Source organism: Marmota marmota, unplaced genomic scaffold, assembly GCF_001458135.2.
Source record: "Marmota marmota marmota unplaced genomic scaffold, marMar, whole genome shotgun sequence".
In the NCBI taxonomy this organism is placed as follows: domain Eukaryota; kingdom Metazoa; phylum Chordata; class Mammalia; order Rodentia; family Sciuridae; genus Marmota; species Marmota marmota.
This window is the reverse complement of record NW_026000240.1, coordinates 18009713-18025015: the sequence shown is the minus strand read 5'-3', so window position 1 is coordinate 18025015 and position 15303 is coordinate 18009713. Positions and strand designations below refer to the sequence as shown.

The 15303-nt window shown below is 41.1% G+C and overlaps 1 protein-coding gene across 1 annotated transcript; it reads left to right on the top strand.

Moving 5' to 3' along the window:
* Positions 1 to 3522: 3522 nt before the first annotated feature.
* Positions 3523 to 5190, top strand: LOC107143133 (endogenous retrovirus group FC1 Env polyprotein-like). The gene has a single exon (XM_015486742.1). The coding sequence runs from the start codon at positions 3523 to 3525 to the stop codon at positions 5188 to 5190; it is 1668 nt and encodes a 555-aa protein (XP_015342228.1).
* The last annotated feature ends 10113 nt before the right edge of the window (positions 5191 to 15303 follow it).

Sequence of the window (15303 nt, the reverse complement as noted above, 5' to 3'; positions counted from 1 at the left end):
TCCTACCACACCCTCAAAAACTCCTATTGTCGGGGTAGGAGGTAAACAGATTTTCCCTCGAAACCCCCCCCCCCTTATCATGTTATATGCAGGGATCCCTTTTGTCCTTCACACACTCCTTTCTCGTTATGAGCCATTGCCCCATTCCCCTTCTGGGAAGGGACATACTCTCACTATTGAAAGTCACCATTCACATATCACCCCACACCTCTCCTACCTCTCATTTCCTCATGATGTTCCTAGGGGCAGATACACCTCCTTCACGCACTCTTCCACAACTATCTAAACCAGTTAACCCTGAGGTTTGGGACACAACTACACCCTCTATGGCTAAATGCAGTCCTATTCATATTGTCTTACGGGACCCTTCAAGATATATTAGTCAACCACAATATCCACTCACAACCACAGCCCTCCTCGGATTAGAACCCATCATCCAGGATTTATTACGAAAGGGGTATCTTAGGCCTACACACTCTCCTTTCAACACCCCCATTCTGGCAGTTAAGAAACCTAACGGGTCCTACAGGCTGGTTCAAGACCTTCGCCTTGTCAACTCCTCTGTGGTCCCCATCCACCCGCTAGTGCCCAACCCTTACACCCTCCTCTCTCAGATCCCTGCTACTACTACCCACTTCTCGGTCCTAGATTTAAAAGATGCATTCTTTTCTATTCCCTTGTCCTCAGAATCTCAGGATATCTTTGCTTTTACGTGGACTGACCCTCACACCCGCCATTCTCGTCAGCTTACCTGGACTGTCCTCCCACAGGGATTCAGGGATAGCCCCCATCTCTTTGGCCAAGTTCTTGCCCAGGACCTCACATCCTTTCACCCCACCTGTCCTGACTCTACTCTCCTTCAATATGTCGATGACCTTCTTCTATGTAGTCCCTCTTGGGAACACTCTCAATCCCACACCGCCCAGCTTCTCAATTTCCTAGCAGATAAGGGATATAGGGTGTCTCCCCACAAGGCCCAGGTTTCCCAGTCTTCTGTCACCTATCTTGGTTTTCGTCTTACACCTGGGAAAAAGGAAATAACACTGGATAGGAGGCAACTCCTCTCTAATCTTCCAGTGCCCCATACGAAAGCCGAAATACTATCATTCCTAGGACTAGCAGGTTATTTTAGGGCCTGGATCCCAAATTATTCTCTTCTAGCCAAACCCCTGTATGACCTAGCAAAGGGACCCCCTAGTGAATCTCTTGCCTCCTCCCCCAACTACCACTTCCGCAGGCTTCAGCAACTCCTCCTAAAGGCACCCGCCCTTCACCTTCCTGATCTTTCAAGACCATTTCATCTATATGTCCATGAAAAAGGGGGACAAGCACTTGGGGTCTTAGGTCAAAACTATGGGCCTACATTTGCACCTGTGGCATATTTGTCCAAACAACTAGACCCTACCATCCGTGGGTGGGCCCCTTGCTTAAGAGCTCTGGCTGCTGGACAAATTTTACACAAAGAAGCCTCTAAGCTGACTTTTGGGGCCCCTTTAACTATCCACTCCCCACATCACTTGAAGGATCTTTTAGCTTATAAGGGCCTTCAAACCCTTCCTCCATCCAGAGTTCTGTCGCTCCTCACTTCCTTTCTGGAAAACCCTAATATTACTTTCCTCCCCTGCTCTGCACTGAACCCTGCCTCACTGCTCCCAATGACTCCCACGTCTAACACACCAACTCATAATTGCTTGGAAACCTTAGATGATTTCCTCCCCTGTCATTCTTCCATTTCTGAGGGACCACTCACCAAGCCTGACCTTATCTGGTTCACTGACGGCAGTTCCTTTAGGCAGAACGGCACTCATTACTCTGGATATGCTGTAGTTTCAGCCACTGAGATTATAGAGGCCAAAGCTCTGCCTTCAGGAACTACCAACCAGCAGGCTGAACTTATAGCAGCCACTCGTGCCTGCCTTCTAGCACAAGGCAAATCCCTCACCCTTTATACTGACTCAAAATATGTCTTCCATATCTTATTATCCCATGCTGCAATATGGAAGGAGCGAGGCCTACTTACCACCAAAGGTAATGCGATCACTAATTCGGCTCTTATAACCAATCTGATAGAGGCCTCCCACTTACCCACCCAGTTGGGAGTTGTCCATTGTAGGTCCCATCAGAAGGACGGCTCTCTCATCACTGAGGGCAATGCCAAAGCTGACCAGGCGGCACGAATAGCTGCTACCACTTCCAATTATGGCCCCCCTGGAGGACATATAATGGCCACTTTAGACAGCTCATCTGAAGCCCCTACTTCTTCCAGTAAGAACAAGGATCTTTTCAAGTTCCTTCATACTCTATTCCATTCCAATTCTCAGTCTTTAACCCTCTTTTTACAGAGCTTCTTCTCCCTCACCCCCTCTGACAAAGCCATGCTCCAAAATATAGCCTCTAATTGTCAGATCTGTCAGCGGACCAACCCTCATACTCCTTTAAGGCCCAAACCTTTCCCTTCCCACCAAGCCCGGGGACACATTCCCGCTGCTGACTGGCAGGTAGACTTCACCAACATGCCCACAGTACGGCGCACTAAATACCTCCTTGTCTTTGTGGACACTTTCTCTGGTTGGGTTGAGGCATTTCCCACTTCCAATAAAAAGGCTTCCACTGTAGCTTCAATCTTACTGACAGACATCATCCCCAGGTTTGGTATGCCCACTTCCTTACAATCTGACAATGGCCCTGAGTTTATTTCTAGGATCACACAAAAGGTCTCTCAAGCCCTCTCCTTCAAGTGGCATTTCCACTGTCCATATCGCCCCCAGGCTTCAGGGAAAGTGGAAAGGGTAAATCGTACTCTAAAGGAAGTCCTTACCAAATTGACAATGGAATTAAACTTAGACTGGGTCAAACTCCTTCCCTTGGCTTTGCTTCGAATCAGAGCTCTCCCTAAGAAACCATCTTTACTGTCTCCCTTTGAGATAATGTATGGAAGACCTCTTATACCCCCTGGGCTGGTCGTTTCACAAGGACCTCTCACCCGAGATTTGTCTTTGCCTCTCTTGTTTCATCTCCGCTCGGAACTCTGGAAATATCAGGACTGGCTTCTTCCGGACCCAGTCTCCTCTCCAAACACTCCTCCCTTAACACCTGGGAGTCTAGTCTATTATAACACCCCAGAGGAGAAAGGGCCTCTTGCCCCAAAATGGGAAGGCCCCTATCCTGTCATTCTCTGTACCCCCACCGCCGCCAAACTCTCCTTACCAGACAACCGTCTCACTCCCTGGATTCACATTTCTAGGTTGAAGCCATATCACCAGGAGGCCCCACCTGCTGACGACAGGACCACCCCAGAGGAACTCCAAGAATCACCTCCTGAACCTCCCCTTTACTCCTGCTCTCCACACCCATCTCACCCCTTTAAGTTGCGGCTCACACGGTGTTCTCCACAGCCCAATTCCTCTTAAAGAAGGCACAATGAGCTCTCCCAACACCCTAGTCTTCTCTCTCTGCTTGTTTTTTGTGCTCTGCTTATTTTCTGTGCTCTGTCGGGACTGGCCTTTACCCTCCTCTCCTACCATGTATTTATTCACTCTTCGGGAACGATACTCAGAACATGGCATGCAGAAGGTCCGCGCAGTGGATGCAACTACTTGCTTCATCCACAACTGCACCTCTATTTCCCTAAAATTGTCACCTTCAAGGACCTTCGTCCCTGGTAGCTGGAACTGGCCTTTCATTTGCTTCCTTTTTGATCAAACCAAAGACTATTGTCATTGGTGGCCTGAGATATATAATGGGTGCCCCTATTGGTCATGCAGGTTCCATGATGAACGTGGTAGCTATTCTTACCACTCACTTGGTTACCCTGAAGGGTGGACTTCTAGTTACCTAAAGTGGCATAAAGGCTCTTCATCCGATAACAATGGATGGTATACTTTAGATATACCTGACCCCAAGGCCAAACGTTGGGACTATGTTGAGTTTGCTGTCTATGCTCGGACAACCTCAGCCAGACCCACAGGGTGGATGACTGTTGGCCGCACCCTGATTACGCCACCTAAAGCAACCATCCAGGTAGTCGAACACATCAAGGAGTCAGAATCAAAACTTCGAGATCTTATCCATAGCCCATCCAAAGAAGATTCAGAGCCTTCAACCCCCTTAGGCCCCCCTCCCACATGGCTCAATTTGCTACACCAAACTCTTCGATTATTAAACTCCACCCCTCTTTCTGTGCCTACTTCTCAGTGCTTTCTCTGTGCTTCACTTAGTCGTCCACTTCTAGCAGCGGTCCCATTAGCGGCAGGAAATATTTCAGCAAAAACCTACAATTTCTCTAAGAAAGGACAACCCCTACATGTGACACGTATCCCACTGTGGGAAAGTTATTCCACCAATACTTCATTTCCTTTCATCTGTTTCCACCTGCCAACAATGAATCCTTTACCCATTTGTTCCTTGAGCTATAGCACCCCATTGAGCCCTGCGTTTATGCAACCTGGACATTTCCTCTGGTGTAACGGGTCTTTAAGTACCTCAACAATCAATGTCTCTGGCACCTGTTTCTTGGTTACTGTAGTTCCTCAGCTGTCTTTGTATACTCCCACCGAATTCCGGCAGCTGGCCCTACCTTCCCGCACCCGTAGGGCAGTCTTTCTGCCGGTTCTGGTAGGCCTCACTTTAACAACCTCAGTGGCAAGTCTCGGACTCTCTGGTGGAGCTATAGGTCATGCTCTGTGGGCATCCAATGACCTGCAACAAAAACTGCAGGAAGCACTCGATACCACTGCTGAGTCTCTGGGCTCCTTACAGCGGCAGGTTACTTCATTGGCACAAGTGGCTTTACAAAACCGAAGGGCGATTGATCTTCTCACTGCAGAAAAAGGGGGTACATGCCTGTTCCTCAGAGAGGAATGTTGCTACTATGTTAATGAGTCTGGGCTAATAGAAAAAAATGTTGTTAAATTGCAGGAATTATCGACCCAACTGCTCAAACCCACCTCCTCTAATCCCATAACGGGGTTCTTCCAATCCTCTCTTGCCACGTACTTACTACCTATCTTGGGGCCCCTTATTGGGATGCTCCTTTTTTGTGCTCTCTTGCCCTGTATAATGAAGTTCCTTCAAACCCAATTGCAAAAAATTTCTAATCAAACTTTCAACCAGCTTCTGCTTAGGCACTACCAGCCTCTGATGACCGATGAACCCCCAACATCTCCAAGAGAACAGTTCACTCAGTGCTGAAGCTCACTACCAGGCACGATGGAATGCAACGGACATCAGACAGCGGGAGACAACGAGCTCGGAGAACCTCTTAATCTGCCATCCTGGATTCATGAGTCTTTATGTCCTTCTAAGCTTCCTCATGGCCCTTGGCCTCTTCTCTGTCAGTCCCCCAACATGGAACTTCTGCCAAAAATTGACCTTTGCTTTAATTTTTATCTTCATTCTGTTTTTATTCGCTCTGATCTTCTTCAGGTGCTGGTGACGCCATGTCCAGGCAACGCTTCCAGTATTTCCTAGAGTCTCTGTTACAGGACCAGTGGCTGATACCAACAATCTCCTCCATCCAGGACTGGTTCGATGCCATCGACAATTTGTGGCTTCAGGGAACTTTCACAGACTTCACCCCTACGGAAGTAGCTGTCTATAGCCACTGGGTTTTATTTCTGGCTGCCATGATATCCCCAGACCTGCCCCCCGAGCATTCCTCCACTTCCCTTTCTAGGCCCCACAGCGCCCCCACACAGCAGGAAGCAGCCAGATCTGACCAACGACGTCCCACTTCCTAAGAAAACAAAAAGGGAGGAATGTTGGGAAAAGTATAAACGGCAGCCATACCCCAGAGAAAAAAAACCCCAACATGGTGCCTAAGCACCTCTTCTTCCTACCTTCTTCTTTTCTGCAGTGGCGCGAAAAGTTCCCGCCCCTGTGAACTCTCCCACTGGCGCCAATTTCAAATCTCGCTGGCGGGGAACCTTAGCCCCAATGAGAACTAATTCCTGGGCTCCGGAGCTGATATCTGAAAGAACTTGCCAATAAGCGGGTTGCCTGCCATTTATCTAAACCCTACCATCTCCCCCTTAGTTCTATATAAGCACACTGCTTTTTGCAATAAAATTGGAATTCTCCCGGCGAAGTGTCTTTGCGTGGGGAATTCTTTCAAGGGCAAAACCTTGAGTTAAGGAAACACGTTGAGGAGTAAAATCCCAGAAAGTTTTGTACACCAAGGCAAGAAATTTGAACTTGAAATATGGAAAGGCCAATATCATTCCAATAAAAAAAAAAAAAGTGGAAAAGAACCGAGAGTTAGTCAAATCTTCTTTGAGAATAAATCATATTGTGGTTGATTACAGTTTTATTAAAGTTGATCATTACAAAGCTTCATATAGCTGGCCTCCCTTTGACCTTTCACACCCCTGCAATAAACTATCACAGTGGACAGTCATGTTAGACATTTTGCCTCAACCGAAATCCTATCACAATTATCTTAGTTATTCATGTACTTGTTTATTGTCTGTCTCTCACAATAGAATATGAGTTCCTTGAGAAGGGACACCTTATCTATTTTGTTTAGTGTCCTCATGCTGGTACCCAGAAGAGATTCGGGCACATAAAACATACTCAGCAAATATGTGTTCAATGAATAAAGGAAAGGCTGAGATTCTTCTTCATAAAAGTAAAGAAAAAAATCTATATTAAAGTAAATGTCACCCCAGGTTTAACATGATTACTTCACATATGTAGGTTCTCATGCATGTATTTTTCCTTACTTGTAACGAACTAGCAAAAGTGGAAAAATATCAGTGAACATGGCAGCCGCAAATAAAAAATAAATAAATAAAATGGGAAGGAATATCAAAAGTGAAAGAAACAAATCAGAAGAATGTAGGTGGCCGAGCCTGTGAAATATTTAACGTGTGAAGTTTGCCACTTCCTGTTCTTGAAAACCAAATAGTTGTAAGGAGAATAAAATCAGGAGCAGAAAGAGCTCATCCTTGATCCCATCTGGAGAGCTAGTACAAAGAGAGACTTAGAAGAAAGGAGACGAAAACATGCTGGAGTCACAGAAGGAAACTGAGTTGAAAGGAGGGGGAAAATCTGCATTCCGAGTCATTTGGAACAGAGAAGGAAGGGAGCCATTATCCAAAGACCATGTTCACCAGAGGCAAACAGGCTGAAAAGGAAACCGACATCTGTGAAAGTCTCGAGCGCCCCAGATCTGAGGGGGCAGATGAAGATTGTTTATGTAGCACAAGAAGGTATTGGGAGAAGGAAGGAACAGCCACACATGGAAACATATGCTCTCCGAAGCTACTTGAAAAATACAGCATGCAGGAGAGAGAGAGAGAGAGAGACATCTGTGCTGCACACGAGAAGACCACCAGTAGTGCTGCGGGCTCGAGGTAGAGGGGGAAGGCGTCCACAAACAAGATTGGACATTATGTCTTGTCAAAGTGACATGTAAAAGCCCTGGCTCTGCATCTCATTCTCTGGTGAGTGAATGGGAGCTGGACATCTGGGGAAATCAAGGATGAGCAGGCTTGCTGCTTTGGTACTTCCACAGTTTTGCAGAAATCACAAAGTGTCCCCAAGTTCTTCCAGAGCTATTTTTTCACCCTTACTGGAAAAAAAAATCTTCTAGAATTCAGTTTGTTTATATATACCTTTTTTTTAAAAAAAGAAAACATCAGACAACTCTCATTCCAAATTCACTGAAACAGTATAAGCAGCTGGATTTCTCATTCTCTCACTACAGATGTTCAGTCTACAATAGTTGTAGAGACCACTGCTTCCCATTAGTAAATGACAGTGGGAAATGTGTAGACAGTTAACTAGATACCATTCCCCTTTAAATATGAAGAACTGTCTGAAATACTCTAAGGATATATACTGAATTTAAAAACTATACTTAATGACGAAAACTGCGATTTAACAAATGTACAATTGTGCGATTTAATAATTTACTAAAGTAGAGAAATAGATTTTGAATCTTTGATATTCATTTTATACTAATTCATTTTATACTACATTTTATCGGTTAAACTAAAAGGTTAAAATTAGAAACCAAGCCAAATGACAAAAGGCAATTATGTTCCACATCGCTTCAACTAGGATTTTATCCTGTTCTTATGTATTACTGAAAAGACATCTATATGTGAGTTTACATAAAACTAAAGCCATATTCATATCAAGGTCTTTCTTTTTCTTCATTTGCCCTCTGTGTGACCTCTTCAGAACTCCTTCACTTCTAAAATGGTGGAGTGAGAATCTCAGTGAAACCCTCCCACAAAACAGCAAAAATTAATAACAAAGCAATTAAAATTAGCCAATTTTAGAACTTTAGAAATTAACCAACACCACTGGCTGATTAAATCAAATATAAGCAAACAAACAAACAAAAAACTGTACGGTAGGATTTGCTATCTTAAAACTGTATTCTAAGACCACTTGCTGTATTCATATCTTTGTGCCTCACAAGACCCAAAGGAACTTAATATAATTTTATATTAAATTTATATTAATTATTATCAATTATGCCTGATACCCAGCCAGGTAGGCTCCCCAGCCAGGTGATTCTCCCACATCTGCATCTGCTATACTGGGTTCACTCACCAGCACCACAAAAATAAATAAATAAATAAATAAACTAACTAACTTAAGCAAGATGCATTTCCCCAGTTTAACCAGTTCTGCCTCCTTGCTAACCCACAAAATCATGCAAACAGGCCAATTATATCCTCCCATCAGGAACAAGAGGCTCGTCATTCTTCTGTTATTGTAAAGCCCCTCTCCCACAGCCCCTTCTTGCTCATTCTATTTGCAAGTGCAACCCCTTCTGGTATTTGGTGTTCTCCTTTCCCAGGCTGTGAATACATGCGGCTAATACTGCTGCCAACCTCACCTGCTCAGGGTTAGATGTCATGTGTGGGTCCATCTTATACTTTTTAGAGCAAAGGAATCTTCACCCTGTTGATGAGGGATCACTTCCAATACTAGCAAGCTGAAAATCTTCCATGCAAGAGAAACCTTGAAGCCTCCTTTGTCAACAGGGACCCAGGACTGGAAGTCAGGCTGTTTCCACTCCCTCCTTTCCACACGGGAATACCTGTGAAACACCTGCAGCCTGCGGACAAGACTGAGCTCTTCTATCTCACAAAACAAACACCGTCCCCAGAACACAGTGAACACGTTGCCTAAACATCCTGCTCCATAGAGAATCTCTATTCCCAGGATATGAAAGCTCTCAGATGAATTCACATTTAATCTCAGCCAGAGAGGGCAGGAGGAGGACTACCACCATTCATTACTGAGACAATACAATCTGCAAGTACCATTTAGACACAACAAAAATTTGGGAAGTAGGAAGAGGCCTGATACCAAAGTGGTTATGGACTGGAAGTCTGTGTCTCCTCCAAAATTTGTAAGTTGAAACCTTCACCATTGGTGTAGCTGAACTTAGAATGGGCCTCCAAGGAAATATTTAAGGTAATGAAAAGTGAATGAGATCATAAGGGCAGGGTCCTGATACAATGGGATTAGAGTCCTTATAAAAGAGAAATCAGACTTTCCCCTTTTCCTCCTCCGTATCTTCCTCCTCTGTGTGCACAGACCAAATAAAGGTCATATGAGCTCACAGAGAGATGAGAGATGACAGGCAGCCTCTGCCAAGGAACAAGTGCTACCCCCCCTCCACCGACTCCCTCTAACCCTGCTGGCACCTTGAGATGGACTTCCAAACTTCAGAACTGTGAAAAAATAAATTGTGTTTTTCCAGCCATTCAATCTAGGAAATTTTGTTATGGCAGCCCAAAGAGGCTAACACAATGTATTACCTATAATATCAGGTTTTCACAAAATAATAATAATAATAATAAGAAGAAGACATGCAAAACAAAACTAGAAAGTGTGACACAGAAAAAGATGAAAAGCCTTCAATAGGTCATTTATCTGGGGAAGTACAGGTTTTTGTTTTGGATTTAGTACATAAAGACTTTGAATCACCTATTATATATTCAAGAAACAAAAGGAAACATATTGAAAGAATTAAAGAGAAATGTGTTAATGATGCATCATCAAGAGTATCTATAGAGAGTTTTAAAAAAGGTAAAAAGAGAAGGTTCAAATGGTGGTTCCATTCCAAGTTTTCTGAGGAATTTACGTACTGCTTTCCATATTGGCTGCACCAATTTGCAGTCCCACCAGCAAATGTAAGAGTGTGCCTTTTCCCCCACATTCTCACCAACACTTATGATTATTTATATTCTTCATTGCATTCTGACTACAGTGAGATAAAATCTTAGAATAGTTTGATTTTCATTTCTCTAATCACTAGAGATGATGGACATTTTTTTCATATGTTTGTTGATCAATTGTATTCCTTCTTCTGTTAAGTGTCTGTTCAGTGACTTAGCCCATTTATTTATTGAGTTATTTGTTTTTGTGGTGGTAAGTTTTTTGAGTTCTTTGTATATCATGGAGATTAGTGCTCTATCTGAGGTGCATGTGGCAAAGATTTTTTCTCCCATTCTGTAGGCTTGCTCTTCACATTATTGATTGTTTCCTTTGCTGAGAAGAAACTTTTTGGTTTGAATCTATCCCATTTATTGATTCTTAATTTTACTTCTTATGCTTTAGGAATCTTGTGAAGGAAGTCAGATCCTAAGCCAACATAATGAAGATTTGGGCCTGCTTTTCTTCTATTAGGCACAGGGTCTCTATTCAAGTGCCTAAGTCTGTGATCCACTTAGAACTGATTTTTTGTGCAGTTTAAGAGAGAAAGATTTAATTTCATCTTGTTACATTTGGATTTCTACCTCTCCCAGCACCATTTGTTGAATAGGTTATCTTTTCACCCACTTATGTTTTTGGCACCTTTGTCTACTATGAGATAACCATATTATGCAGGTTTGCCTCTGTGTCCTCTATTCTATATCATTGGTCTCCATGTCTATTTGGTGCCAATACCATGTCATTTTGTTACTTTTGCTCTGTAGTATAATTAAGGTCTGGTATTGTGATGCATCCTGCATTTGACCCAGTCAGCTCACTCCTTGGTTTATATCCAAAGGACTTAAAAATCAGCATACTACAGTGATGCAGCCACATCAATGTTTATAGCAGCTCAATTCACAATAGTTAATCTATGGAACCAACCTAGATGCTCTTCAACAAATGAATGGATAAAGAAAATGTGATATATATAAGCAATAAGATATTACTCAGCCTTTAAAAAATGAAATTATGATATTTGCAAGAAAATGGAAGGAGGTAGAGAATATCATGCTAAGCAAAATAAACCAAACCCAAAAAACCAAGGCCAAATGTTTTCTCTGATAAGTGGATGTTAATCCACAATGGGCATGGGTGGGTGGGGAAAAATGAAGCAACTCTGGATTGTGCAGAGGGGAGGGAGTGGAGGGAAGGGGTGTGGAGATTGGAAGGACAGTGGGATGAGATGGACATTATTACCCTACATACATGTATAATTACAATACCAATGTGACTTTACACCATGTTCAGCCAGAAGAAGTTGTACCCCATTTGTGTACAATGTGTCAAATTGTTCTAATTAGTTATACATTCTACTGTCAGGTATAACTAATTAGAACAAATTAAAAATACTAATAATAAAAAATAAAAAAAATTAAAATAGAAATAGTTCTATATTTGAAAGATACCATAATTGAAAAGAAAAAATAATTAGTTGGATTCAGAAGAACCTTTCAGAAGAACCAGTAGATTTCATAGTTAAAGAGATTATGCAGTCTGAGAAGAAAGAAATCAAATGAATAAAATTAACAAGGCCTCAGAAGTCTACAAGCACACGTAACGGAAATTCCAATAAGAGAAAAAAAAAGGGGGTAAAAAAATTGAAGAGCTGGGCACAGTGGCATGTGCCTGTAATCCCAGCACCTTGGGAGGCTGACACAGGAGGATTGCGAGTTGAAAGCCTCAGCAATGGCGAAGTGCTAAGCAAATTAGTGAGACCCTGTCTCTAAATAAAATACAAAAAATAGAACTGGGGATGTGGGTGAGTGCCCCTTACTTCAATCCTTGGTACCCTCCCTCCCCCCAAAAAATTGAAGAAAATGTGGTCGAAACATTTCAAATACAATGAAAAACATAAATCACATGTAGAATTAGGTCAATGAGCTCAAAAAAAAAAAAAAGCCTCTATCAGCACAGCCAATCATAGATGGTCTAAGTAAGAAAAGTAAAAAACAAAGAGAAAATCTTGAAAGAAAAGAAAAAAAAAATGACTCATCACATGCAAGTAATCCTCAAGAAGGTTAGTAGCTATACCTTATTAGAAAATATAGAGATCATAGGCAGTGGAATAACATAGTCAAAAGTGGTGTAATGAGAAACAGTGTGTCAAAATAGAATTTTACATCTAGCAAAACTAGCCTCCAAAAATAAAGGAGAAATTAAGGCAGTTCCATTACCACAAAAACAGAAAACTCGTGACTGCTAATTCTGCCTTAAATTAATTATCAGGGAAAGTCTTTCCCTGATAATTAATGACATGAACAACGGACTGAAATGACAGAACAACGGATAATAACTAAAATCCACACAAAGAAATAAAAAGGATCAGAAAAAGTTATAAACAAAAATGAATATAAAGACAGAACAAATAGCTTTATTTGTAACTTTTCCTTCTTATTTAAAAGGCAAACATATGCATCAATAATTACACAACTCTGTAGATAAGCTGAAAATATATAAAATTGAATTTGTATTGTAGCTGTAGCAATAGAAATAAAGTATATAACTTTTGTAGCAAAGTATTCGTATAGTATTAATATTAAATTGATATCAATCTCAACAATTTGTTTTCAGATGAAAAATGCAATTCCCAGGAAGCCACTAAAAATAAGCTCAAAATATAGTTAAAAACAAGAAAATTAAAATAATATACTAGAAAATATTTACTCCATACAAAAGAGGGCGATAATAGAGAAAATAGAAGAACAAAATAAGGCATAGTAAAATGCAAAGATTTGAAGATAGATTTTAAAAATCATCTACATGTTTGCTGTCTACAAAATGCAGATTTTAGATTCAGATGTGTATTTAGTTCAAAAGGAAAATAAAATAATAAAAGATAGCTTGGGAAACTATATTAATATCAGACTGAATAGGCTTTAAGACAAAAACAAACAAACAAAAATCCATAATGATTCTAGAGATAGTGATCATTGCTGGAGAGAAAGAGGATCAAGTGACTAGGCAGATAAAACATCTAGCAATAGAACTCCAAAATACATACCTCAGAAACTGACAGAATTGAGGAAACAAATAGAAAATGCAGCAGAAATATTTGGAGACATTGTTACTCCATTTTCAAAAATGGATAGAGAGCTCACACAGGGCAACCTTCTGTAATTAAGAGCACATTGCACTATCCTACCATGCTTTCTAGACAAATCTCTTTTAACACCCAACATCGCGTGTGTTGGAAAATCTCACACACACCTTAAATTCATGATTTGTTCTCTTCATAGCCAGTGCCCCCAAACGTGCTCCAGCCACCCTTGTTTTCCTTTACACTTATCTCAGAAGTTTCTACATCAATCTTTCTTACTTTCCTTTTACCCTTCTCTGTTAACTATTCATACAATAGCTAATGCCATATTATTTGTAAATGTTTGTTGGATTGAAACACTACCCATCATGAAACTCCTTATATGATTTTCACTATATTTAAAGTAAAACCAATCTTTGTCTATGGTCTATAAAATTAATATCTGCTTCTCCTAACAAAGTTTGCATTCCTGAATACATATTTTTTTTTTTTTGCACATGGTCTCTTTCTGTTTATCAAACCGCCAAACTCTTTTTTAGCTTTACTTTCAGGTCTACGATTCCTTCCACCTGGGCTCCTCCAGGTCTCAGCTTAGCTGTGTCTTTGACCAAAGAAGACTTCTTGATCCCCTAATCAAAACCACACCCTTCAACACTCCACTCACACTGGTTTCTATACAGTTCCCTCCATCAAACTCATCACTCTCTCTATTTTTTTAACGTTAATGCTATTATTTAAAAGAGTCTTTGGAAATTGAAATCAACCTGCATCAGTTTTTGTCTGAATTTTCAACACTGTGACCCAAGGAAAAACACAACCTATTTTATTGAAAATGCAAAAATGACTACAAGAAGTGGATGTTCCTATGATTTCTTCAGACTACAGTTGTCATCTGTGGATGATTTCTCTTCTAGGGGAACTGTGAGAAGAGAGGGAAAGATTTATGAATTTCTTTAGTGTGAAGTAGCCCCAAAACTGGGTTTTATGGATAAATTCTGCCTGCCTGTCTCTTTCTCTGAGATCAAAAATCCTTTTTATCTCTGATTATTCCATCTCAATCACTAGCAACAGGCAAGACCCTCAGTATTTTAGATTTTTACAAAAGTCATTCAAATATTCCTTTATCAGACTTTGTACATGTACATATATTTTTTCATGGTCTTCATTACTGTTATACTGGAATGATATGGAATGCTCCCAAAAAGCTCATGTGTTGAAGACTTGGTCCCCCAATGCATCAGTTTCCAGAGGTGGGACATTTAGAAAATGATTGGATCATGAAGGCTCTAACCTCATTGATGTGTTAATCCATTTGATGAATTAGTAATGGAATGGAAAGTTGGACAGTGTGACAAATGTGGAGGAAGTAGGTCTCTGAGGGTTAGAACAGTTAATCTTGTCCCTTGCGACTTCTTCTTCTTCTTCTTCTTCTTCTTCTTCTTCTTCTTCTTCTCTCTCTCTCTCTCTCTCTCTCTCTCTCTCTCTCTCTCTCTTTCTCTCTCCTTTCTGGGTGCCAAGAGCTGAGCAGTGTCCCTCCTCCATGCCCATCTGCCATGATGTTCTGCCTCACCTCAGGTTCAAAGCAATGGAGCTAGCTGACCATGGATGGACTGAAACCTCTGAAACTATTAGTCCAAACAAACTTTTCCTCCTCTAAGTTATGTCTGTCAGGTATTTTAGTAACAGCAACAAAGAACTGACTCATCTAATTATCAACAATGGCCAATAATATCATGGTTTGTAGTTATTTCAGACAAACTTTGAGGCATATTAAGGAACCTGGGACTGAGGAACATCACATGAAAATAAATCAGAATGGAAATGTATATGTGTAAAATGAACATACATTCTGAGAACGCTTTATTTTTGTAAAATATTGGCAATGTTCATTTTTCTCATTTTCAAAAAGGGAACTGAAAACGTTTTCACGTATTTTCTTTCAATAAAATGTTAAGTTTCCTTAACTCCTGCTATTTGGCAATGATGTTGACCTCCATGGAAAATCCTTTTTCACAAAAAAAAAAAAAAAAAAAAAAAAAAAAAAA

Coding starts and splice junctions, on each gene's coding strand:
- LOC107143133 (XM_015486742.1), top strand. CDS start 3,523: ATGTATTTATTCACTCTTCGGGAACGATACTCAGAACATGGCATGCAG.